Genomic DNA, 26,544 nt, shown 5'->3' with positions numbered 1-26,544 from the left:
AATGAGACAACTGGAACTATACATGGTACTCAACGAATAGAAAAGAACTGGAGAAAATTGTACTCTCTCTGGAAACACTGAAGATGCTGGGATTTTCTGCAGGAAAGAGAAGACTGGGAGATAACCTGATAGGGTAGATATGGAAAAGATGCTTCCACTGGTGAGACTATCCAAAAATATAACCCAATTATTAATAAATCCAATAAAGTATTCGGGCAAAGTGGAAAAAATGTGGTACATGTGACCACACATTTGAGGTGAATATTGGATGTGCTAAAGTGAAATGAAGAGGACTGGGTAAAGCTCATATGAAGCATAGATGCTGACAGACTAGTTGGGCCCAATGGTCTGTTCATGTGATTTGTAAAGTTTGGGACGGTACAACCTATTTTGCTATCAACATTTTCAAATTTGTGAATGTCTATAAGGTGGCGTGTTTATCTTGGAGAAGTACTTCAGAATTAAGTTATGTAATGATCTGATAGTATTGCCAAATAATTTAGTTCCGCAGTCAAATCTCTTCCTTTTGTTCTGGTTTGGTAGCTAAGCCTCTGAGTTTGAAAAAGTGAGTGCTAACAAAGCAATGCTGCAGAGTTTTGTGATATTTTAAAATTTTAATCTGTTATCAGATTTACAGCAAAGCCTTTAGTACGGACCATCTTTGAAAGGGGAATGGCTACCTGCTTTGCCTATGGACAGACTGGAAGTGGTAAAACTCACGTAAGTTACTGTATTTTATCTATTATAACATCTATTCCTCTTGCAATTGTTTTACTTCATCTGTTAACATGGGAGGCTATTTATGCACAAATAATCCTCAAATTACTTAATTAAAACAACCTATAAATTCACTGAATTATAAGTAGCTGAATTAACAGAGGCTGATGGTATTAAAGTAGTTCATACTTGCAAATTTATCTAAGCCACTGCATCTCTAATGCAATAGCCTAGCAAAATCTCAGGGCCATGTTTTGTGTCAGGAAGTGTGCAGATACACTTAACAGCTTCTATATAGTATTTTTTGATGCTTTGGTTAGTGATAAATTTCTACTAGAAGCCTAACTGCTCCATCACCCTTACTGGTACTTGTTCATAACCAATCATTGTCAGTCCATCTCTGGCAAATTTGTCATCTAAAAGCTTGCTTTGGTTTCCTTAATATGCCTGGGGATTGTTTCTGAGAGTGTGGAAAAAAGATTTATTTATCCTGAGCAGTAGAAATTTGTCAATTAATGGCTGCTATCATGAGGACCTTTCAATTATTTGTTACGAAATCTTTGGTGCATCAGATATTCAGTGCTGAGGACAGTCCATAATATTTTTTGTTGCTCGTTTCTCTTTTTAACGCAGACTATGGGTGGTAATTTCTCTGGGAAAAACCAAGATTGTTCAAAAGGAATCTACGCTTTTGCAAGTAAGCAATAGGCATAAAAGCCTGTGAAATATCTTTTTCAAGCTTCAACAACTTTTGGATACCAGCACTCCTGATGCTTGTTCATGTTCACTCTCCTCTAAGTCCATCTGTCCTTCCAATCTTGCCCTTTTTTGCTGTGCTTTCACTATGTCTTTACTCTGTCCTCAAAAGATTTGTTCTCTGCTTAACTCCCTTGCATCTCCAATATAACAAACTTTGAGGTCAGCACAGTGCTGAACTCTTTTCTTTCTTCTTCTCTACACCCACTTCTTTGGCCAGGAGGCTTCCCCTGCACAATGGTCTCTTGAACCATTGTCAGAATTCTCATTGCACTCAGAAACCTCCCGCTGGCACCTTCCATTCAATTTTTTTCATTGGAATCTGCTGGCATGACACTATCTTCTCTTTTCATTCTGTTCTGCTCACTCCCTCTCTACCTCACTTTTGAACTTTCAGCACTCCATTCTCACCGCCTGCCCTAACATTTTCTTTAAACCACTGACAAGCGTCGTGGTATTTGGCAAAAGTTGCAACCGCCAATGTAACCTCCCTGAACCATGACCCAACCACTGACCATGAAGACCTCACTTTCCCACTCACCTTCCCTGAATTTGGGGTTAAAAAAAACTAGGTAAATTGCAACCACCATTCATATATCATACACATTCCCTGGGCACGCACGCATAGACGCACGTGCAGGCACACACACATCCACACAGTAGCACAGATGGCAGACTAAGAGGATAGTTTAAAGATTTTTTTACAATTCATGAAGAGAATAAAACAATGGAATATACAGTTAGCTGTTCATTGGCTGGTCTTGATTTGGTGATTCCATGTTGTAGTTGTTCTGTTCATTTATCTTCCTGGGTGTGGTTGTATGGAGCAGATTTTTACATTTTATTCCCAAAGTATTTCTGTTTGCAGCAAATTTCTCCTCTCAGGATGGTGACTTTGCAAATCCAGGCTCAATACTTTCAAGAGAGAGCAAACAGCTTTCAGTACAGCATTCCGATCTCTCCTGCTTGGTAACAGTCTCTTAAAGTACCCTGCTGGCTGTATATTCTAGAGAAATTCTACTAGTCAATGTCTGCTGTAGTCATTGTTGTTTAGAACAGGTAATTGCATTTTGATGTCTCATCTCAAAAACATTTGCAAAATTTCAGGTTAGTGTAAAGCCAACAAGAGAATGGAGATCTTACAAGCACCCCAGGGGATCGAGTGTCTGTTTCATCCCACTTGGTGGAATGCAAGCTTGTATATTGTAGTGGTGTGGCATTCTTGAAATAATATCAGTTTATTTTTTTAAATCCAGCCAGAGAAAGAAAACTCAGAAATTGGATCCTTTATTTAAAAAAGCACAACATCTCCATGCTGCTCGAATGACCTGAGGATCCTCCACTTTTTCCTTGAATGTAACCTCCAACCAATCTATATCCTCTGCCTTTCGAAACTTGTTCTTGCATTTAGCAACTTCTTCTTTTACTCCGCTTATTTGCTCCAAATATAAGTATGAGAAGGGGAGGCAGTGGCATAGTGTATTGTCACTGGACAAGTATTCCAGAGACCCAGGGTAATGCTCTAGGTTCAAATCCCACCAAGGCAGATGATGAAATTTGAACCCAATAAAAAAAAATCTGGAATTAAGTCTAATGATGACTATGAAACCATTCTTGATTGTCGTAAAAACCCATCTGGTTCACTAATGTCCTTTTAGGGAAGAAAATCTGCTGCCCTTACCTCATCTAGCCTACATGTGACAGAGCCACAGCAATGTGGTTGACTCTTAATTGCCCTTGTTCAGAGGGCATTTAGGCATGGGCAATCCCATGAACAAATAACTCGTATGAGTCCTGGATTTTCCTGTCCTTTTGGGAATATGTATAAAATTCTTTGTTCCAGGTTCCCTCTAGTACAATTTTTGTCCAATACATTGGCTTTGTTAGTGCTGTTTCCTGCTGGAAAACTGGAAATTTTAATTTTGGTTCCAGTTTCCATCCTTCTGTTATCTTTGCATCCATCACCCATCATTGACTCTTTCCTTCCCTGACTTCTGTCCACTTAAGGATAGGCCATATCTAAAAATTACCTTGATTGCACATTGTTCCACCCTGCTTCTTGTAAGGACTATTACACTCCCAATTTTCTCCTTTGCATGTCTGACTATGCTGCCTTTTATACCTTTTTTTGATAGGTCTTCCTCAATTGAGCATTCCCCTCCAGCATGGTTGGCAGGGCCCTGCACTGAGAGTTTCATTTCCTGACACTTCTGTTCTCCTTCTCTCCCAGAACCACAATAAGATTACCCATGCCCTCACCTTCCACCCCACCAACCTCCATATTCAATAGAACATTTTTTGCCACTGTCAAACATATCCTTCCATCCCCTTCCAGCATTCTGAAGAGACTGCTCCCTCCATGACACACTGGTCCATTCTTCAATCACAATGGCTTCCTGATGCAAGTGCAAGAAATGCTTTCTTTCTTCTGCCCTCCCATAGTCCAAGATCCAAATGGTCTTCCCAGGTGAAAGTACAAGTAAATCACTGTTTTTCAATTGTGCTGTATTCACTGTCACGGTGAAGCCTCTCTTATGACGGGAAGACCTAATGCAAAATGGATGATTGCTTTGCAAAACACCTTGCTTCAGTTCTTGAGCATGACCAAGTTTCCGCTCGCCTGTCATTTTTAATGTTCTGTCCCACAAAGAAACAAAGAAAACTACAGCACAGGAACGGGCCCTTCGGCCCTCCAAGCCTGCGCCGATCATATTGCCCGTCAACTAAAACATTTTGCACTTCCGGGATCCAAATCCTTCTATTCTCATCCTATTCATGTATTTGTCAAGCTGCCTCTTAAACACCACTATCTTACCTGCTTCCACCACCTCCTCTGGCAGCGAATTGCAGACACTTACTACCCACTGCGTAAAAAAAACTTTCCCCGCACATCTCCTCGATAGTTTTCTCCTCTTACCTTAAATCTATGTCCTCTAGTAATTGACTCTTCCACCCTGGGAAAAAGCTTCTGACTATCTACTCTGTCCATGCCACTCATTATTTTGTAAACTTCTATCAAGTCACCCCTCAATCTCCATCACTCTATTGAGAACAATCTGAGTTTCTCTAACCTCTCCTCACAGCTAATAACCTCCACACCAGGCAGCATCCTGGTAAACCTCCTCTCCACCCTCTCCAACACCTCCATATCCTTCTATGTGATGACCAGAATTGCATGCAATATTCCAAGTGTGGCCTAACCAAGGTTCTATACAACTGCAGCATGACCTCCCAGCTTTTCCCGTTCTCATTCTGACTTCTTTGGTCTTTGCCTCCTACACTGTTCCATGAAACTCGAAGCAAGCCCAAGAACCAACACCTTGTTTTTCGGTTATGCACTTTACACCCTTCTGGACTCCGTTTCATATCGTAGCCGTTACTCCCATTTTTTGGGACAGCAACTGTTCCTAAATTTTCTCTGAACCTAATACTTCTTTACATACTCTTTTGCCCTGCATCATTCTCCCTTTGTCATTTAAGCTCTCCAGCTTTCCATCCTATCGCAGACCTTCCATTTTGTTCTTCCCCATGCCCCTCCCTCCCACATCTGTACATGCTTAAAACCTGTTGCATATCTAACTATTCCCATTCTAATGAAAGATTATTGACGTAAAATGTTACTTTTTGCTCCTCTCCGTCAAAGCTGTCTGACCTGCTGAGAATTTCCACAATTTTTTTCATTTCATTCTCCAGCATCAGCAATATTTTGCTTTTGTATTAGCATGAAATATGATTATTGCATAACTGGCAAATTAAAATTCTGCCTTCCATTTATTTTTCTTCAGCTCAGGATGTGTTTTTGCTGCTTGAACAGCCCCGATACAAGGATCTTAACCTGAAAGTATCCGTAAGCTTTTTTGAAATCTACAGTGGGAAGGTAGGTTCATACTTCACAAATAAAATCATTTAAATGAACAAAATATAAGAGCTGCGTGCTACATGAAAACCATAAATAGATAGAAAGCATACTGGGGAGATTAGAAAGAACAAAAACAGGCTGTGAAAAAGGCCGACGTTAATTTAAAAGTAGTTGCAGGTATGGCTGCTTAGCAGAAAAGGAAAAGTGTTGGGTATAGTGCAGAGGTTTTTGAAAAAGAGAACCTTTTTGTGTCTGTCTGCTTCATGTCAGTAAAACAGATTTCTTTTGTCAACTTCTCATTTTATAATTGTCGACCAAAAATTGTAAAATGGCAACTGCCTATAAAAATTTATCCTGGAGTAATTGAACCTTCCCACGAGTGCATCATAAACCCTAGTTTATCAGCCTATACTGGTTGCCAAAGTCCAATTATCCCTGACATTCGGCTAAATGATGGTGGCGGTGAGAATGTGGGTTTACTAGATGTAGAGCATATATAGCTGCAGGAAGAATAAATTAGCTGAATTCTGAATGAATTAGCTGAACTCTAGCATGAGTCACCATACCCAGATGGCATTCATCCTAGATAACTGAAAGAAATCGAAGGAGCCAGCAGAGGCTTTGTGATGACAATTTTTTTTTAGATATTCTGTTTGTGTCAAGAGCTGGAAAGTAGCCAATATGATTTACTTGTGCAAGAACCAAGCAGAATAAATTAATTGGCTATAGTTAGTCTAATACTAGTTATAGGCAAATTTATAATTCTGACTTGATTGATAGATGTGGTGTAAATTGATTTTCAGAAGGTCTCCAAAAGACTTGTTCAAGGTATATAGTATACAAAATGCAGCAAATGTTGGTTGGCAGGAATCAGTTAATGGATGTTGCCTGGACTGGAGAAAGGTTGGATTCATTTTTTTGTGAATTTGGACATGGGGATTGAATTATTAAGATTGCCGATGATGTAGAGCCAAAGAGATAAAAAGCCAGGAGTGCATACAACAGAAATTTACTAGAATGATGCCAGGGCTAGGAACCAAAAGTTGTGAAAAGGTGAAATACTGGGACTATTTCCTCTACAGCAGAGAAGACCAAGTGATGATAGATATTTAAAATTGAACATACTTATGTTGTGAATAGGGAAAAACTATTTCTCTGGTTGCAGACTTCATGGTGAAAGGGTCTTAACTTACAATTGTAAGTGAGGAAAAAGGCTAGGAGAAGTTTCTTTACATGAACTGTTGGGAGCATGGCAAAAGAGAACCCAAAGCAAAATCTTGAGGATTGCAGTGACATTTAGGCTTTTAAGGTGAAAAATTGATAAATATTTGAAATGGAAGACAGTACTTGGCTATGGGGAAAGCGAGGAGTGTGGTGGAATTTGTTTTAATTTACAAAGGATGCCTAGGTTTGTCAACTTTTATAATTGTCATTCCCTATCTTTCACACTTCAAAGAAGATTTAGCCCGAATCAGCTTGCCATGGAGAAAAAGTTCACTTGGAAGGTCTAGCCTGTAAATGTCTTTACAATCACAGTTGGCTTCATCAGGAAATGAGAGAAAGACTTTACCCCTATTTTGATTGTTTTCCCCTTGCCCACTGTCTAAATCAAGGTGAGCATATATGGTCCTCTGAAGCCAAAATATAAATGTTAATCATGCCAATTGAATGGTATGTCTGAGTTTCCAGACGTTGAGGTTGCTATAATTTTTTTGAAATCTATCTTCCCCCATTTGCCTAAACTATGCCATAAAATGAGTGAAACAGAGATCATTTCTATGGTGCCAGGGCTCTATCAAAGCTTCAGTTGCATTGTGTATCAAATGGTGACTGGGTTGCCTTAGTTTCACTTCATGGAAGAAACTGAAAACTGTGTCCTGAACAGTGACTGAAACCAAATATTATTCCTCCACTTGGCTTACTGATTGACCTAATTCTTATTAATTGTCTTACAGGTATTTGATCTCTTGAATAAGAAAACTAAGCTGCGTATAATGGAAGACAATAAACAACAGGTACAGATTGTAGGGCTCCAGGAACAGAACGTCTTCTGTGTAGATGATGTGATCATGAATATTGATATGGGGAACAATTACAGGTAATCCACTCTTTTCCTCCTACCCATGTTTATTTGTTACCTTGTTTTTTTAAGAAACCTTGCTTTTGTCTCCCAAATTGTCTTGCTTCAGAAACATGTCCAGTAAAGAAATGGACTTCATTTTTTCCACGTATTGACACAATTTTTCTTGAACATGTGCCTGTATCACAGGAGTATATTCAATTATCCCTGGCTCATCATTAGCTTCTCTTCAAATTGCAGTGTTTAAGCAACACATTGTGTAAAGTATTTCCTTCCTATAATTTATAATGTATAATATATTTTGAGAGATGGCAATTCACTTTAAGTCTGTCTTTAGCCAATTTTTTTTGAAGAAAAACTTCAGAAAACTAAGATGGTTGATCTTGTTTAATTATGTTGAGAATAATCTATGAAGAATGGCTATAATGCACTATAAACACCATCTGTTATGTGCTTGTTTTATTCTGAAAGCATTCAAGCAAGTTAACTATTGAATAGAGGATGTAAAGTCTCACTAGATGGTGATGTGAAAAATGGAACCTGAACCCAGGCAGAGATCATGATAGCAAAATTTGCTGGCCTTGCATTTTGGGATGCCAGCAGCAAGCACTCCGTTCAGTAGCTAAAACACCTTCAAGCATGAAATCTGAATTCCCAAGGTTATAAAAATTGAATATTCAAATCTGCTCTAAATTAATGCATAGTACCTGCTTACCGTCTTGTGATATAGTGTTAAAAGATTACAGGTGGGGGTTTTTGTTTTTGTAGGACATCTGGGCAAACTTCTGCAAATAGCAATTCCTCCAGGTCCCATGCAGTATTCCAGATTATTCTTCGGAGGAATGATAAGCTTTATGGTCAGTTTTCCCTCATTGACCTGGCTGGAAATGAGCGAGGTGCTGATACCAGTAGCGCAGATCGACAAACACGCATGGAAGGCGCAGAGATTAATAAAAGCCTACTTGCCTTGAAGGTAAGCGAAGTGTATCCTAAACATGTAAAAGTACTGGACTATCTCAAACTTTCACATGTTACGACTGACCCCAGACAGGGTCCTCAATTTGTTACGACTGGCATGAGACCCCAATTTTATGACCCCGGGTGAGGAGGAATGAGCTGGCTGTTTGTTCAGCCCCCTCAGTTGGTCGCAACAAGGTTAGTTTAAAAATTCTGTCCCCTTGGATACCCTGTCCCAGTCCAAATGTATTTCTTTTTAATAAGGGGCCAATTTAACCATGCTTTCTTGAGTCAAAGGAAGAGTAAGTTTATTAGTTACTAAAACCCAAGGAAAAATAATAAAGACATGACACACTTACACACTCTGATCAGAAAGGAGAAGTTGAGAGTCCAAATAACAGTTTTACAAAACAGATCAGTCCTTGGTTTGTTCCTGAAGCATAAGTGTGGTACATTACAGCTGTTAAGTTGGGTGATTTTGGTGGAGCTGACTTTGGCAGATTCGCAGTCTGTTGGGGACACTTGTTGGCTTCACCCGGGGGAGAAATCCTGGCGCTCTCTGAAGAGGCTGCCTTGTTTCTTTTTACTTGTGGTCTTTGTTAGAACACACTTGTCCCCCAGAGAAAGAGAGAGAGAAATCGCCTGCTTGTCTTTGCAGGGGTAACTGGTGTTTCTGTCACTGTCAAACACTGGTTTGCAGCCAGCTTTTTAACCCATTTCCTTGCGTATTCCTAGAAAGGAAAAAACAAACATGTCGTTCACTCAGAATCTACCTTTCAACTCAGACCAGTTCCACATTCTGAGATATAACTCAACGGGAGATGGTTTCTGCTAAGATGTGATAATCATTCTCCATTGTCTCTGCAATGATAGGTGGTTAAAGTTCAGTCTTTTGCATTGCATCTATTCCTTTCTAGTGTCTCTGTCTGAAGTCGGCCTGGACACCTTTTTCAGGGGCGACATCCCATGTTGTCTCTGGACTAGTCAGTGAAGTATAATCCACGTAGGAATTTTTCAGCAAGTGGTTACTTTACATTCTCAGCCGGCTTTTGCTTATGTGTCTTTTTATCTCCCTTTTAAAAAGTTCAGTGTGTCCATAGGTAATTCGGGGCTGTGATCTGTTATGATAATGCCTAGCTTACTCACTTGCCTAATGTACTATTTTGATGTCAAGATGACATTTCTAACTCAGCATGAGGTTAACCATGCACAAAATTGGACAATTTGTGGTACTTGCTGTTTTAGTGAAATGGTAACTTGAAAGGAGTGAAGGATTTGATTGCTCAGTTTTAAAAAAAAAAGTGAGTTACTTGTACTTTCTTTGCAGTAATAGTTTTTTTGTCTTCCAGGAGTGCATTCGATCACTGGGGCAGAATAGTATCTATACACCATTTCGAGCAAGCAAACTGACCCTGGTTCTGAGAGATTCATTTATTGGAGAAAACTCTAGGACTTGCATGGTATGTTTTCTATGCAGGAGTTTTAAGATTTGTTTCTAACTATTGTGAAGTTTTGTTATACAGAATTTTTACAAATTAGACCCTTTAAATTTACAAACTGTCTTTGGTTATGTTCAAGCAAGATATAGATCATGGAGGATATTTTGAACCAGGAGCAATAAAATTTTGTCATATAAGTGCCTCTTGTTAAATACCTCAGGTTGATGGCTTTAATACGTTTTTGTGGATGTCTCTAACCAATCCTGTGGTGCTATGCTTTTAACATCTCTCCCTCCGTGTCATGTAAATACTCTGGTGACGCATTAGGTGTTCCATCAGGTTTTGGCATTTTTGCAGTCAGAGATAAAACCTTGAAAGAAACATCTAGTCCTATGGAAGAGTTTCTGAACAATTTGTGGGAGCTGAGCAGATGATTATAAGGAGAAGCACAATATTTCATCCTTTTTTAGATAAAGTGGAGTTTATAATTTGGTTAAAATTCAGGTCTTCTCAGTCAGTTTGTGTGCTCAAGTATTGTGTCTCTTTTTAAAAGTATAACAAGCGCAAAGTTATTCAACCATAACAATTAGCTGGTTTTGTTATAATTCTTGCAACTCCAAGTTTTAAATATCCAGTGCAATCCTGATAATCCATTTGAATGGCATAGTGTCCTGAGATATTCTTTTGCACACCATGTAATGAGCCGTTACTGTTGCCTTCGCCATCCAAGCTGAAAAAATGCTGTCATAGAGATGTTGGTGTTGATATTTCCACCTTCTTAATTAATTACTTTGGAGGAAGGTTCAAGCTCATAGGTGCCTACTTGAATAGTTTTTCTACACATACATGAGCCTACAGTCAGCAGACGATTGTACAATGGGAGAATATCAGTATTCAATCATGTCTGCATGGGTTTACAACAGGCTAATAATCAAATCTGGGAACTGGCCAGTCAGCTTGTCTCGAGCACATGCACAACACAGGATCTTTTTTTTTCAATCTAGATATGCCAACCTTGTCAGAGCCTGCATTCAACTTGCCAAGTATCTCAGATTTCAGACTGCTTTGGTCTGTCACTGGCTCTTTTTATCTGATAGCTTACTGGCATTTTGTTTTGACAGATTGTTTGGAAAGGATGGGGAAATGTCTGTTATTCACTATTATTGTCATACTCTAGGAGGAACTATGGCTGGTTCTGTCTGCAGAATGGAACCATCTACAAAATTGAAAATGCAGACGTATTTTGAGATGTTTCACTTAACTCAATCTGTGGAAGGGTTTTATTGATCTTTCTGAAATTGATTTTTTTTCTTCTAGATTGCAATGATTTCACCAGGATTAAATTCCTGTGAACACACACTAAATACGTTGAGATATGCGGACAGGTAATAGTTTAAGCTATAGAAATTGAATGCTAGGTGTTTTATGAATAAGACAAATGATAACATGTCATTGTGCTTCATTGGTTGCTTCTATTAAAAGTTACTGTAACCATACCCATATTTAATATCTTAAGTATTATCTTAATTCAAAATTCTTTATTGTATCCTTTCATGGGATGTGGGCAACACTAGCATTTGTTGCCCATCCCTAATTGCCCTTGAACTGAGTGGCTTGCTAGGCCATTTCAGAGTGCACTGAGTCAGCCATGTTGCTGTGGATCCGGAGTCACATGTAGACCAGACCAGGCAAGGATGGTAAGATTTCTTTCACTAAAGAACATTAGTGAACCAGATGGGTTTTTAATGACAGTTGATACTAGTGCCATGGTCACAATTACTACTACTAGCTTTAATATCTAGATTTTATTAACTGAATTCCACCAGCTGCTGTGGTGGGATTTGAACCCATGATTCCCAGATCATTAACCTGGGCCTCTGGATTACTAGTTCAGTGACATGACCACTACAGCACCATCTCTCCTTTTAACATATGCTATTCACTTATCAGCCATTAAAATGCTTGATTTGTGAAGACCTACTAATGTGGTCCTTCATTCTAAGTGTCCTCTCTCCTCTGGTTTATTGGGGTCTATATTAGCTGATGGAATGTCATTTTTTTTCTTGGGATTTTAGCTTCTTTGCAAAATATTTTCTCTTGCTCTCCTGCCTCCTCCCCATATGTGTCAAAGAGCTTGTAGTTGCTGTCTAAGCATTCTGTTTGTGTCTAGAGGGGGAAATGTCATTCTTTCTCTGGGTTAGCATGGGAATTGGATTGGTTTTGACCTTGGCCCCACGACTTTAATAGCCTGCCAACAAGGGCTATTCAACTTTTGTCAGTTAGTAGCTGACACCTGTTTAATCTTGCTCCAACATGAATCACTCTTTTGAGAAGGGAAATGGCAAAGGCAATCCATTTGGTATAGTCTGTTAGATTATTAAATAAACTATCTGAATAAACTTCTGATTTTTGTATTGCTGTTAGGCAATCCGGATCACAGGATATTCAAGTACCTAAACTTATTTGATACTTTTGTTTCTGCGACACATTCCCTATCAATTTAAATTAAGCAATCCTCATCAATATATAACTAGGTGTAATGCAGGAACCTAACCTGTGACTGTTGAGGTAATTTGTTTATTTTCGCTGCTTATCTGGTAATTGCAGAAGGATTGAGTTGTATTAATGTCTGTCCAAGGGTAAAAGAACTTGGTGTTGAGGAAGTTTCCAATGAACCAGCATGTTCCACAATATCTAAAGAGCAAAGATTCAACGAGTCCTTGGAGTCTGACATTCGGTTGCTCTGTGAGAAAAATGTAAGTACAACTTGGGGTAACTTTAGAAATGTTCTGAGAATATTAATGGACTCCAGTATACATTTTTGCTAAGCCAAACTACAAATTAGCATTTTGATGATATAGTATTAACAAACCTTACATGTGCAGAAAACAAACAATTGCCTATGCTGGGTTCACAGGTATATGTCCTCTTCAATTCATTAATTTTGTTGCTTAGTTTTTTGACCACCTTCTATTCTGTGAAATGAAAGTCTGCTATTGATATTTGAATTTGAAATGATGGGACAAACTCAAAATTCAAGTAAGGTGTTACCATCCTCTAGGATTTGTTTTACGGCAAGCATCCAGAGATTTCTGAAGACTGTCCAATGATTAGATCCTAAACTCTTACTGTGCGGTGTCTTAATTGACAGAAAGGTATACTAAAGTTCTTTTTGAATACTATTTTTTTTCTAATTCACTGCTTACCAAGAACTGGCAGTTTTGATTTCATACCCTTCAGCTCTGAAAAGTAAGTACTGTTTTAATGAAGTGTGCACCATCCAAAAAATGTTTTAACCTTGATCAGAACTCCATGCTAGAAAGGTGCTGCACCCTCCCCGCTGACTTGTTCTTCTCCTTTTTGGGAGCTGGTGAGCATCTTCTATTTCATTCTCATACCTGTTTTCCAGTTTCAAACCTGAACCTTTAAGCTTTCTGTGTTCTGGCTCCCATTTTCTCTTTTATTCCTTTGGGCCTCTCACTGCCTTAAACTATTCACACTTTTTTTTCTTTTAAGGCTTCCATCTATTACTTGACAAAACTGTTGCACCATTCCACTGGTATTCTGTTTATACAGTCTCCTCCCTCTTTCTTATCCTAATATGGTTCTATCTCTTCCAAAAGAAGATTACAATGCATTCGGATGACATCAATTAAAGCTGAGCATTGACTGACTGTTACTATGGATGATTGGAAATGATGGGGGATACCATTTTCTCATCACAGTTGTTTCAAACCAACATTCACAATGGAGTGGGGGTGGTGTCAATGTGCTTTCTGTTAAGCTTTTTTGGGTTCATTTCAATGGAAAGGGGCTTTGTCTCAAATTTGATTAGCAACTTTACTGGTCATTTCTCCCCTGCCCAACAGTCGGGAATGCATCTGCAACCAGGCCCCTACTCCCTATGGGACAGGAACGGTAGTTGAGAAAGACCTACATGTGAGCAGTCAGGTCTTAAATAAAAACTTAAGGCTCTTATTGAGGTAGGATGTCAAAAATGCTGAAAGTTAGATCTATTGAATCAAATAAGATAGTCTGAGTTTTGAGGAGGTAGCATTTTGTTACATTAAAATTTGCACCAGTTAATAACATCTGTGTGTTTTCTTGTGAAATAAAGCAAATTCACTTATCATTGTCTCATGTCACCAAATGGCAATTTGTTGCACCTTCTGAAGTTGAAGTAAAAGGCATTTGTAACATAACGTCTATTACCTTAACACTGCATGTTCTTTAAAATCTGGTGATTAGAATCTTTAGCTGCATGCATGCCAACAGTATCTGGTGTCCTTTATTGTTTCCAAGTCTTTCTTGGCTGAATAATCTGTCTAAATTTACTTCAAAAATAGACTATCTCAAACAAAGGTCCATTAAAGTTCTCAAGAATTGGAAACAATACTGTCTGTTTTAGTTTTCATGGCTACTGGATGTAATCTTAACCTCTTTATAATAACTCCTGTATTGCACATCATCTTTGTCACACACTCCTGTGCTATTGTCTTTAAAGCCTGGCGAACTTCAAAATGAGAATCAGAAAATGGTTACAACGCATGGTGGTTTGTCTTTGGATGCTTCTCAGGTTAGGTTCATAGTTTCTTACTAGCTTTCCCAAAACTTGGGGCTGTTTCAGATTTTAATGGTGGGGATATGGGCTTGGCTGGAAATGTTGAAATTTAAATTTTGTTTTTGAACCCATCTGGCTCTCATTTTTGATGGACATGGAATCCAGCAGTCTTTCCCTTCTATTTCCCTTATGACACCAAGTCACCTATTACTCCTATATCTAGATTCCATATGAAAAATCCTTCTTTCTTCTAAATTACTGTAATGCAGTGGGAAAGGAGGGGCAGCATCAGCTTCAAAGAAGATTATCTGAATAAAATTTGATCCTCCTTTACTTTTCTAGCTTTGTGCTTTAGTTGTGTGAAATTCCATTCTTTGTCTCTCCAGAATAGTAAGCTTTGTGTTTCTTAACTGAGATCTTTTAATAATACATGATTTCTGGATATCATGTTGCTGTTGCCTAGATTTATAACTATGTATTGAATATACTTTGTTTATTACAGCAAATAAGTATTTTTAAATCGGTCCAATTTCTCTCTACAAAAATACAATGCAGGATAATTAAGCACATTTCATATTGAATATCTTCCAATATGCATGATGTTCGTGTTTCAACTAAATCTATGCACAGTTGAGAGCAAAATCTCAAGATAATCAGCCAATTTTCTCTTCTCCACCCAGAACTTGCGTAAGGTTCCCCTCAGCTGTTATTAGTGTCTTAATTGTTAAATTATTCCAGGGTTTTCACCTATCTTACTCTTTTTCTTGTTCAATAAATTAAATTGTGGCTTTAATTTATGCCCCATTGATCTCCTCTTGCAGATAATTTAAATTAATCTTTTTTCATTGTTAACTCTGTCATATAATTTCCTTTCCAAACATTAAAAACCCACTTTCTCCAATCCTTCCTCATAAACTCCTGACTTTTCACTTTTTGGTGATTTCTTGCACTTCCCTGCAGTGCTTGAACATCTTCCTTGTGTCTCACAAGACCAGTCCACCCTGCTTCAGTGCACTGGTCAGACTGGATCTCTATTGTTTAATCATAACTTCCCCTCTCTAATTTTTGGCTGTTCTTTTAACTATATAGTTCAACAATTGATTGCCATTATATATTAGCTGAACATGTGAACTGAAAGATCTCTGAAGACCCAAGCTGGTGTTTAACATCATCTTTGGGTATTTCTGCACCAGTTACAGAATACATCAACGGTTTTAATTGTTTCTACTTTAAGCATTAAGGTGTGTAGGTCAGAGAAGAAGACTTCAGTCGATGCATAGAGGAGATCTTTCCCGAGAGTGAGGTTCAGCATGTTATACCGTCATTGACCGTAAAGCACCAGGTCACCATAAGGAATGCTCAGTCGAGAACACAGCCATCTCAGTGTTGCTTCTTATCGATGTTGGCGTGAAAGAATCAGCTTTGAGTAACAAACTTTCCCATTGATATTTGTCTGCAGCTTTCTCTCACCCCTGTGTCAAGCTTATGACGACTCAATTTTCCACTTTTGATAATCACAGTTCCAGTGCGCTACAAAAACATGTTCATGTTATGTGTAACTAAAAGCAGAAGCCTTGTGGAGGTAAACCTTGTTCAGTAGGCTTGGATTCAAACTTGAAGACCCCATTAATGTGATCAATGACACAGACTATATATGCTAGTATCCTTCCTTCCTTCACCGGATTTGGGGAGATCAAGGGGTACTGTCATGCTCCTTGTGTCAACATGTCATTTTGTTTTATTATTTGTTCTTAGGATGTGGTCATCACTGGCTAGGCCAACATTTATTGCCCATCCCTAAAAAATCCAATGGTGTTACAAAATTTGAGACAGTTGCCATCTAATCTATGCCGAAGTGTCACATGAGCTGAAATGACTCATAGTAGACGGTATCATTGAACAAATCAATTCATTGCTATGGATATAAAATCCAGTCATTGCCTTATGTGATCTTAGATTTTGCATCGATCTTAAGGCAGTCACAAAAGCAATCATTGCAGACAAGTATCCACTTCTACAATTCAAGAATTACCATGACCCTACAATCTTGAAGCTCGACATGTGACTGAGCTATCTTCAGATACCAATAGCAGTACAAACTGATCTTGCAGCTTTTTTACTCATGAAGGTTTGTTTCAGTACTGAAGAATGCCCTCTGGACTAAGTTCAGCACCTATTGCATTCCAGAAGATAATTTCTTCAGTCTTGCCAAGACATTTTAGGGATGCTCAACATACTTGACAACGTCATTATCTATGGAAGGGACCGACCAGAACCAGGCTCACCCAACACAATTTGACACTCAACAAAGATGAATATACATTCATGGCATCTAGGATTGACTGACTTTCCAGGGTATAGAGGGAAAGCAGCTGGAGCAAAGCCTGCATACGATAATGTCAAAGCCATTCGTGTGCTTCTGATACTGTCTAATGTGAGTTGGCGTCATTCAGCAGTACTGCCAACTTTTTTATCACGTTCGTTCCGAAGTACACAGAGGCCACAGAGCCTCTTCGGAATCTACTGCACAAATATGCACAGTGGAAATGAACATCGCACAGCCAGCAGCTTTTGATGCACTAAATTGGGCAAGCAGAAAGATAGGTCACTACAGATGTGTCAGGAAATGTAATTAGAGCTCTGTACTCAGTACATTTAAGGAAGCAAACTGCTAATGCATCACGTCCATTGTCGGAAACTGAATGCAAACAGTCTTAGAGAATGGGAAGCACTAGCCTGCATCTGCTTGTGAACATTGGAACATGTATCTCTGTGGTAGAAAGTTCACTCTCTGTTCTGATCAAGTGCTGATTACATTGTTAAATCACATCAGGATCTGGTTCTCAACTCTACATTTACAGATGGTCAGATCATCTTCACCAGTATGACTAGTATCACTCTCTCAAGTTAATGCACCCAAGCAGCTGACATGCTTAGCAGTGCTACTGCTGCAGACAGCATTAGTGATAGTTAAGCAACTTGCAACATCAGAGATGTCATGATCGCTGTGATTCATAACTGTGAATCTTGTTACGTGAGAGGAGCTGAAGGCAGAATAGGCGATAGTGTACTGCAGAAAGAGTGCCAAAACATAAAAACAAGTGACATCGCAAAAGAGGAAGAATTAGTCCCAAACTACAGAGTAATGCAATGAACTCTCATTGTTTGACACCTGTATTGCAAGTGGAATTCAAGTAGTTATGCCAAAAGTGCTACAGCAACGTGCATTGTATCTTGCCCGTGAAGGACATCCAGGTGTTAAGATAAAACAATTGTCCCGTGAAGCAGTCTGTTGGCTAGCAAAAGATCGCTGAATAGGAGTGTTCATTGGAAGCTGCATAGCTTGTTCACTGAAAAATATATTAAGCCATGTCCCACAATTCTACAGCTGATACCCATGGCCAGTGAAACCATGGCAACAGCTCCAGAGAAGTGCAGGCATCTCCTAGGAATCAATTTATTTTTTTGCTTGTTGTGCACTATCTACATATCAAATGGCCAAAAATCGCTACAACAAATTTCATAACCACCACTTTGCTTACTGACATTCTAGACAAGATGTTTACAAAATAGGAATGGACAGCAGTTTGTTTCCAGTATTATCCTACTTCACACGTATTGATCTATCCCACACTCACTTACCATAGGTAACTTTTGCATCCAACTGATCATTCTTAAGCCATCACTGCGATTCAACGAGAATGTTAAAGTGAAAACAGAACAAATCACATGCGACATAGTAAAGCAAAAACTTACTTCAACAAACAATCAAGCGCAAGGGAACCATGATTTGATGTTAGAGATTGAGTTCACATCAAGTGGCCCAATCGCAACTACAAACTTGCATCATCTATATCCTAACCAAACTAGGGGTGAGCACTCTGGAAAGAACAACGCGAACAAGTGACAGATGGCCCTAGTGGGGGTGGGGTGGTGGGGAAAAAAGATTGAAAATAGGATGAAACCATGAATAAAAATGAATTTTTTTAAAAGTAGATAAAAAAATGAAAATTTAAAAATGAATATTGAAAAGGGACTTTAAAAAAAAGGATGAGGATGGAGGAGAGAGTTCATAGTCTGAAGTTGTTGAATTTGTTACCCCTGTCCTGCTATTAACCACATTCTGCTTTCTGACAATGCCACCATGAGCACCCCCTTTAGCCACTACCATTAACACCCTTTTGTTCATGACATCTTTCTCAATGTCTCCTTTGCCACCGCCCATCCAGCTTCACATGCTCCATCCTGCTTAAACAGTATAAATTTCATCACATTTTTACTTCTCTTTAGCTTTGAAGAAGAGTCATATGGACTTGAAGCTTTAACTCTACAGATGTTGTTAGACCTGCATTTTTCTAGCATTTTCTGTTTTTGTTTCAGATTTCCAGCATCTGCAGTATTTTGCTTTCATCCTACTGAAACAGATTATTTGGTTGTTTCTTGTTAGTAGGACTCTGCCATATACAAATTAACTGTTATGTTTCCCAACACTTTGCAAACACTTGAACACTTTGGAATGTCCTGAGGTAAAGAGATTCTGTATACATGTAGGGTATTTTTCCTTGCTGGTATCAACCATGTCTAAAGATCAAATTATGAAAGCATCTTCTTGTTTTCAAACAATCCCATTGTATAGTTATGAGAAATTACACTATTTATATAAAGAAGTGATTTAAAGGTGGAGTTTTTTAGCTAGGGAGCTACAATTCAAGTACAAAACTGCACCAGAAGCAACCTGGCACTAGAATTTACCAAGTAGCATTGCTTGTCTAATTTATCATCAGCAGCTGCCCTGGGGGAGTATTATCAAACAGAAATAACCGTTCTCCATTTTCGTAAATTTCCATTTCAAAATATGAAGAACCTCATTCCAATGACAACGTAACTCTGCAGCAACAGTAATTGATGAAGCGAATGGTCAAATGAGTCCATCGTAAGAAAAATGAGATGAGGAGGCTAATCCATGAGAAATTGAGTAGAATGGGCCTGTGTTCTTGAGCTTAGAATGAGAGGTGACCTTATTGAAATGTATAAAATTCTTAGGGCTTGACTGGGTAGATGCCAAGAGGCTGTCTACCTTGGCTGCACTAAAGCTAGGGGGTCATAATCTTGTGATACACATCAGCCATTTGGAACCGAGATGAGAAATTTCTCCACGTGGAGTATTGTGGATCTTTGGAATGCTATATCCTAGAGGGATGTGAATGCTCAGTCATTGAGTATATTCTAGACTGATTTTTTTTTAAATGGAGGGCTATAATATGGGGGTAGGGCAGCTAAGTGATTTGATGTAAAAATTCCGTCATGATTTTATTGAACAGTGGAGCAGTCTCAAGAGCTGAATGATCTACTCTTGATTTGTACGGTGCAGCCAGTTCGTGTCTATTCTGCCAGCCATATATTTGGTGCCCACATCCACCACCCCCAACTAATTTTAAACAGTAGATTTTTAGCTACCTATAGTTTGATGAAATATATATCTCCAGTGATCTGCCCAAGAGTAATCTCCCTTTTCAAGAGATCGTATTTTTATCCAGCTTGTCCGATGCGCTATTATAAATGTGTCAGGTACCTATAAATTTTCCTTCTGCTTCGGCTTTGGTGAGCGTATTACTTCATCGCCTGGTTTTTATTGGCCCAAGACATAAAGATGGGAAACTATTGAACAATTTTAAACCATTACCTCTGTTTATCTGAAACAGCCCTGATCAAAATTATTGCTTAATGTAGGTAAGTAACTAACTACAAGAAAAGTGTAATACCATAAAATGAAATATGAAGAGTATAATACAACTTTTAGGTGTAGCTGCTTTGTCATTTTCTATTTAGTTCTTCCTTGATTCCCTGCCAAAAAAATGAAGCTAATCTAACAGGCCTACCGGTTCTTCCCTCCCCCGTCCATTTTTATAATGCTTTGTGCTCCCCCCACCCCACTTTTATAATGCTCTGTGCTGTCCTTCCCCTTATTTTCTATGCTATCCCCCCTTATAATGCTCCAAGCTATGTTGATCAATATATTAATTTAAATGAAAATATGAAATGCTGGAAACACAGGTTAATTGACCTAAAAGAAATACAAGTTGATGTTTACAATAGGAGCAAGAATGGTAAAGGTTGCTGTCATCTTTAATTTCAGATCCTTAATGGAAATAAAATCACAAATTCGCAGCAGGACAGATTTCCATTGTCAGTATATTTTTTAAATCCTTGTAATGACTTAGCTGTCAACTACAATGAGCTGATTCAACCCATAGGGTATCTCAACTTCATTTATAGATCTTGCTACACGCCAAATGGGACACTGCCAACCCTTGACATCAAATAGAAGCCTTTGTCTGTCTTTGTTTCAACTATCTATTACTCATCTGCAACTTTCGACATTGTTACTTTTTTTGCATCCTATTTCTCTAAAGAACCATATGAAAATTCTTTGTTCCCCTTGAATGCCTATATTTCATTCTGCAATCCAAAATCCATTGATCCTTTGTCAGATGTTATGCTTCAGCCTCTTGAGGCAAAATGTCTGTTGTGCACTAGTTTGTTCAATTTGTTGAACCTTATTGTGTTAGCAGTTATTCACATTCCAACTCCCTATTTCTTATTGGCAAATGTAAAAAAACACTTGCGTTCTATCTGCGTGTAATTAAAAAGGCAGGCATTTTTCTGCTTTTCATTACCTTCAAGGTAGTCAAACAGCCTTCCTGGTCAGTTAATGCAATTTTTTTTTAATTACTTGAAATTAATAATCACCTACAATGTCGATGGAAAGGGTAGTGAAACCTGTTGGTTTCTTTGATGGAAAAGCTGAAAAATCTAAAATTAGTAGCTCTTATGCAAGTTGCTGAAATTTGCAGGCTACCCACAGGTGCTTTAAACTAACTCACTGCTCATGCCCTCTGAGGGTGTAATGTCAACTAAAAAGCTAAATTATTTTGTTAAGCGTTAACACTTAGTCACATTATACATACGTGATGCCAAGTAGTTAAATAACATTGACCTTCATCTGCTATATGTACACTATTTAAAAAAGGACTTAAATTCTTGCTTATAGATATGTTGTCTTGATTGTCCTTCCATTTTAAGGAGGCACCATCAAAGATTTGTGACTTGCATGTAGACGTTTCTAGAATTCTTGAACTGGAAGAGCAAGTAGTGGATGAACATCGAGAAATTCAACAGGTATGAATAAGAGTTTTATTTTTCCCCCAAGGTCAAAATGTTGACTCATTCCTTAGCCTTTCAAAAACTTTGTTTTGCAGGTGAGTACCTGAGCCATTGGCGCCTGGAGGATCCCAGGTTTGATACCCAATATGTTAGCTGATATGTTAGGGCATTTGTGAGGTGCACAATTGAATGTACACAAATATCTGATGAAGACTGGATTAGGCTTGGTTGACTTTCCCCTGCTTTCTTATTGTGCCACTACATTCCAATATTCCTTATTGGAAAAGCCCACCATAACTTAGTAAAGGCTATAAAAATGGACAAGGTACCACAAAGCAACTAGCACTCGTAAATGAGCTGAGTGTGGGTGGTGGGGAGGAAAAATGTGAAATAACACAAGATATAACATTTTAACCATCTGCCTTTAAAGGATCTTGGTCTGTTGGAAAAATGCCCATTGAATTTGGGAGGTTTGTAAGAGTTGCAACTTTATCCATTCTGAGCTATGCTTAAATGTTTGCTGGTATAGAGGTGGAAGTGACACAATCAGCATAAATGACCATGAGTCATTTTTATATTTTCAGTGTTTTTTTTTACAGAAACTACTACTCTGGAGTGATGCAGATGACAAACTCCTGAAGATGACTCAGCTACCTGACTATAATGTTGAGAATTACACCAACATACTACAAACATACATTGATGAAAGGATGGAAATATTTCAAGATTTCGACAGTACATTTTTAAAATTACTATCTTGTATTGGATAAAAGAGCTATGATGAATTGGAGCTGATCTTGTGTAAAGACGAGTGGGATGATTGAATATTTGTTATTCCTAGTTCTGCCCTATTGCTTTTCACCCTTCTCTCCAATGTTCTCTTCCACAAATCACCTGGAGCCCAGGTAATAATTTGTACAAAGAATAGAGACTTTGGATGAAATTGGTCATGGGTAATAGCAAACCCATTTTACACCACATCTAAGAGAAGAAATTGGGCAGAGCATAAAAAAGGCAGCTGTTTTGGTGCTATTGTCCAAGATGAGCTTCACCCACCCCCTCCCAAAAGCTTGACAGACAAAAATACAGAATTCCGTATCCAGTTTGAATTCAATGTTAAACCTATATGTTAAATATGCAATAATATGATGTCTTGGGTCATTTTTAAATCTTTAATATTAGTGATGATGCATGAAATCACTATCAGCATTAGTTGGTCCAAGAACTATGCCAAAATTATTGGTCACAATAAAACATGGTATTCAAATTTACATCCGCAATTAAGCAGGAAATTAATGAGCTCAAAGCCACTAAATAAATTATACTTTAATTTTTTATCTACATTCCATACTCAACAATTTGTACTTGACCCCATGGCTAATGCATATTCATTTTGTTTAGGATCTTTAGTGATTGTGGTCAAATGAAATAAGAGCAGGATGAACTTGAGTTTATATCTTGGACTATAGCTGGTTGCCTAATACGGCCTTTGTTGCCTTTTCTTGTTTGTGGAGTATTAATTTCTTACCTAACTTACCGGTCTTAATCTTTAAACTTTTTTAAGTTGAATAGCATATTTAAATACAGGTTTTTTTTAGGACCATTAAACTATAAGTAGAATCTTTGAACTGTGTGTCATGGACAGAGTCAATACTTGCAATTTATTCATGTTGCACAGTTCCATGAAGTGAGATGTGTATTTCTCATCTGGATTTTATAGATTTTGTGTTTATATTAATATTTTTCTGTCCCCTACAGAAAACCTGAAGGCCTTGAGACAAGCCTTGCAGAAGGAGGAACAAGCTGCCAAAACTCAAGGCTGAGATGTCATCGGCATCAATTTGTGAATTTGAAATTGTGTTAGAGCACTTGCATTGTAACTCATGGCCACTGAATTCAACTGTCATTCATACAGGGGCCATAAACTTTGCATGTGTTCCTCCTTACTGTTCCTGTCCTTACAATCCTCTTTCTAAAAGTTTGTCTGTGAATTTCCTTATGTTTTCTTTTGAAAATTGTACAGATTTATATCTAGTATATAATATGCTTAAACTGACTTTGTCACCTAACTAAATGTGGAAGTACGCGTACATAGTGCAGGTTTGATTAGTTTTTCAGGGTGCATTGATTTCTCTAACCCATTCCTCAGTTGCTTGTGAAGAAATGATCTTCCATAAGATTAAATGTATTAAATAGGAGGATGGAATTACTGTGCATCCTTGTCCCCACTTTCCCCAACCTTCCCCAATAAGTTCCATGAGACCAATTTTAATATGCTGGTATTGTGGAACTGTATTTAATACATACACTCCACAACACATTATTTTATGATTGTCCTAATAGGATATACTACCAAACCTTTTTCGTATTTGGGCTTCGTGAACAGTAGTTTTTTTTTTATCCTCCTCAAGTAATAATTGATTTTCAAACCAAAGGCCAATTCACTATGCACATTAAACATTTTGGAACTTGGTATACGTTTGTTAGATTGCTGAAATATTTTCTGAATTCTTGGTGGTCTTTATTAGGTTTGTAAATCAGCTGCAGGATGTTGGAACTCTTGCCTTGCAGTAAAGGAAAAAATCGAGCTCTTATGCAGTCTGGAAGAGCAGATGTGAAGCATGGCAATCTGAGATTTTTGAATTGTTCTGAGAGCAAAATTAGCAACTTTGCATAGAATTTGCTTAATTCATGAGTAAAAGCATTTCATACACTTGTATATTTTTTTAATCCTGTGTCTGAAAATGGAGTAGGAGGAGAGAAATCAATAGTTTCAATTCTGAAATGACCCTTTTTTAATGTATAAACTAGCTGTTGAAGAACTGAATTAAGGTTTTCTTAGTCTACCCCTAAATAATTGCAGTATTGAAGATGAAATGTCAAATGTGGATTGTTTTATGATTCACATCCAATCCCAGAATGCATGGGTCATTGGAATACATTGAATTAAAGAATCATCATTATACTGTAATGTTTCACATTTAATAAAGAAATTAAATACCATGCAAACTGGTTACAATTTTTATCACATTGGGCATACTTCCAAACAAGTGCTGAGCGGTAAGTTAACTGATGTTTAAGTGAAACTTATAGATCGGTTTATCAAACTGTTTAACATCAGTCCTGCCAATTTTCTGCTTTTGTGTATTAAATCTTTTGAAGACGTGAACATTAATTGAACTTCTCAAATAAGAAACTGGGTGAGAGCCCTTTTTCATTTGCCTGTCTCCTTTTTATCATGCTGGTTCCAGCTCGGCAAAGTCCCTGACTATCTGAAAGGAAGGTAGCCTGACGTGTGTATTAGATGATGTGCCCCACATATCATCAGCTGATAACCCTAAGCAGTGGAAGTGTTGCTTTCCCTATTCTTGCAGACCAATTTGTGGCCAGTTTAAAAATTATGCTATAATCCTGTGCAGGCTGACATGCATCCTTTACCTAGTAGCACATCTCATCTGTAGGATTGGTGTAAGTGTTGGTCAAGATTGCTTCATCCAGCACATGCAGAATGACAAAACTAGTAAAGCTTAAGGTAATTGTTCCATCCAAGAACCGATCACTTAATGCAAGCATGTAGAATTGTGCAGATCACAAAATGCAAGCATATGTGATTGCATCAGGCAATTCCAGGCCATTAAGCAGTAAAAACAGCACAACCAGTCCGTAAAAGTTAGATTTTGCTACAGATTATTACTCCTACATAACGAAACTACAATAAAAAAACATTTTGCAAAAAAAAGCACCTGATGGTTAGAATCATTATTTTGGAAGGAATTTGACATTTTCATCTTAGTGACACAAAATTTGTTTTTAGACAGTTGAGTCTAAAGGGGAAGTGATAGACTTCAAGAAGACATAGGCAGGTTGGCAAAATGGAGTGACAAGTGGCAAATGAAATTTAATGCATAGAAGTGTGAAATAATACATTTTTGATTACAAAAACAAGGAGAGGCAATAAGTAAAGGACAATTCCAAAGGGACTGCAAGGAGCAGAGGGTCCTGGGGGTATATGCACAAATCACTTCGAGTTGAGGAACAGCAAAGATCAAGCTGGTAAATATTCAATAAAGCTTTTGCTATCCAATGTGCTTAGCCCACCTGCCATGATTTTAAACCGTCCTGCAGCTGGTGTCTGCAATTTTGGTCACAACCTCTAACAATTAAAACTTGTAAAGCTCAGTTGGGAAAACATCCAAAATATTAAGTGCTTATTTTGTTAAAAAACTGGAGCCAAGGAGGAGCTGTAACCACTACTCCTGGGAAGGTCATGAGGTATGCCTTACTGGGTCACTAAGTGAGGGTAGGTTGTGGCTTAGTTGTGATTTGTTGAATAGTCCAGGTTCACGTGCAAGAATGACTGCTTAAATGATTAACTCAAGCTCTGCCAGCATCCTATGACCATAGTTACCAATGAGGTTATCATTGACCAGAAACTGAACTGGACCAGCCATATAAATACTCTGACAACAAGGGCAGACCAGAGGCTGGGAATTCTGAGGTGAGTAGCTCACCACCTAACTCCCCAAAGCCTGTCCATGATCTATAAGGGACAAGTCAGGAGTGTGATGGAATACTGTCCACTTGCCTGGATAAGTGCAGTTCCAACAACACAAAAAGCTTGACTCCATCTGGGAAAAAGGAGCCCACTTGATCAGTACCCAATCCACCGGCTTAATCAATCACTCCTTCCATCACCAATGCACAGTAGCAGCAGTGTGTACCATGTACAAGATGCACTGCAGCAATTCAGCAAGCCCTTTGACAGCACCTTTCAAATCTGTGACCTTTTCCACCCAGAAGGTCAAGTACATCAAAAGCATCGGAACACCACCACTTGCAAGTTCCCCTCCAAGCCCCACACCACCCTGAATTATATCACTTCCTTCATTGTCTTCGCTTCTTTCTGCTTCTCCCATTTTACTTGGTGGTGCCACAATGTTGGTTAATCACCCTTCATCTCTTCTCAGTTACCCATTCCTCTTCCAATCCTGCTGCATTTAAGTCTCTCACC

At 38.3% G+C, this 26,544-nt stretch overlaps 1 protein-coding gene across 3 annotated transcripts in view; it reads left to right on the top strand.

Annotated features, from left to right (window-relative positions):
* kif2c (kinesin family member 2C) overlaps positions 1 to 24,538 on the top strand; it is a 95,170-nt gene extending 70,632 nt beyond the window's left edge. For 2 of the 3 annotated variants that reach the window (XM_041207884.1, XM_041207883.1), the window contains exons 10-21: positions 630 to 720; positions 1,351 to 1,414; positions 5,259 to 5,350; positions 7,288 to 7,430; positions 8,181 to 8,385; positions 9,719 to 9,829; positions 11,126 to 11,193; positions 12,447 to 12,564; positions 14,313 to 14,384; positions 21,453 to 21,548; positions 22,133 to 22,268; positions 23,292 to 24,538. In XM_041207884.1, coding sequence (XP_041063818.1) covers positions 630 to 720; positions 1,351 to 1,414; positions 5,259 to 5,350; positions 7,288 to 7,430; positions 8,181 to 8,385; positions 9,719 to 9,829; positions 11,126 to 11,193; positions 12,447 to 12,564; positions 14,313 to 14,384; positions 21,453 to 21,548; positions 22,133 to 22,268; positions 23,292 to 23,356 — 1,261 coding nt within the window. In that variant the 3' untranslated portion in view covers positions 23,357 to 24,538. The remainder of the gene's footprint in view (positions 1 to 629; positions 721 to 1,350; positions 1,415 to 5,258; positions 5,351 to 7,287; positions 7,431 to 8,180; positions 8,386 to 9,718; positions 9,830 to 11,125; positions 11,194 to 12,446; positions 12,565 to 14,312; positions 14,385 to 21,452; positions 21,549 to 22,132; positions 22,269 to 23,291) is intronic. The other variant, XM_041207885.1, reaches the window with a different exon arrangement.
* Positions 24,539 to 26,544: the final 2,006 nt, after the last annotated feature.

The sequence above is a fragment of the Carcharodon carcharias genome, chromosome 16, assembly GCF_017639515.1.
Source record: "Carcharodon carcharias isolate sCarCar2 chromosome 16, sCarCar2.pri, whole genome shotgun sequence".
Taxonomy (NCBI): Eukaryota; Metazoa; Chordata; class Chondrichthyes; order Lamniformes; family Lamnidae; genus Carcharodon; species Carcharodon carcharias.
Note: the sequence above shows the minus strand (reverse complement) of the source record. Positions and strands in the feature narration are given on the sequence as shown.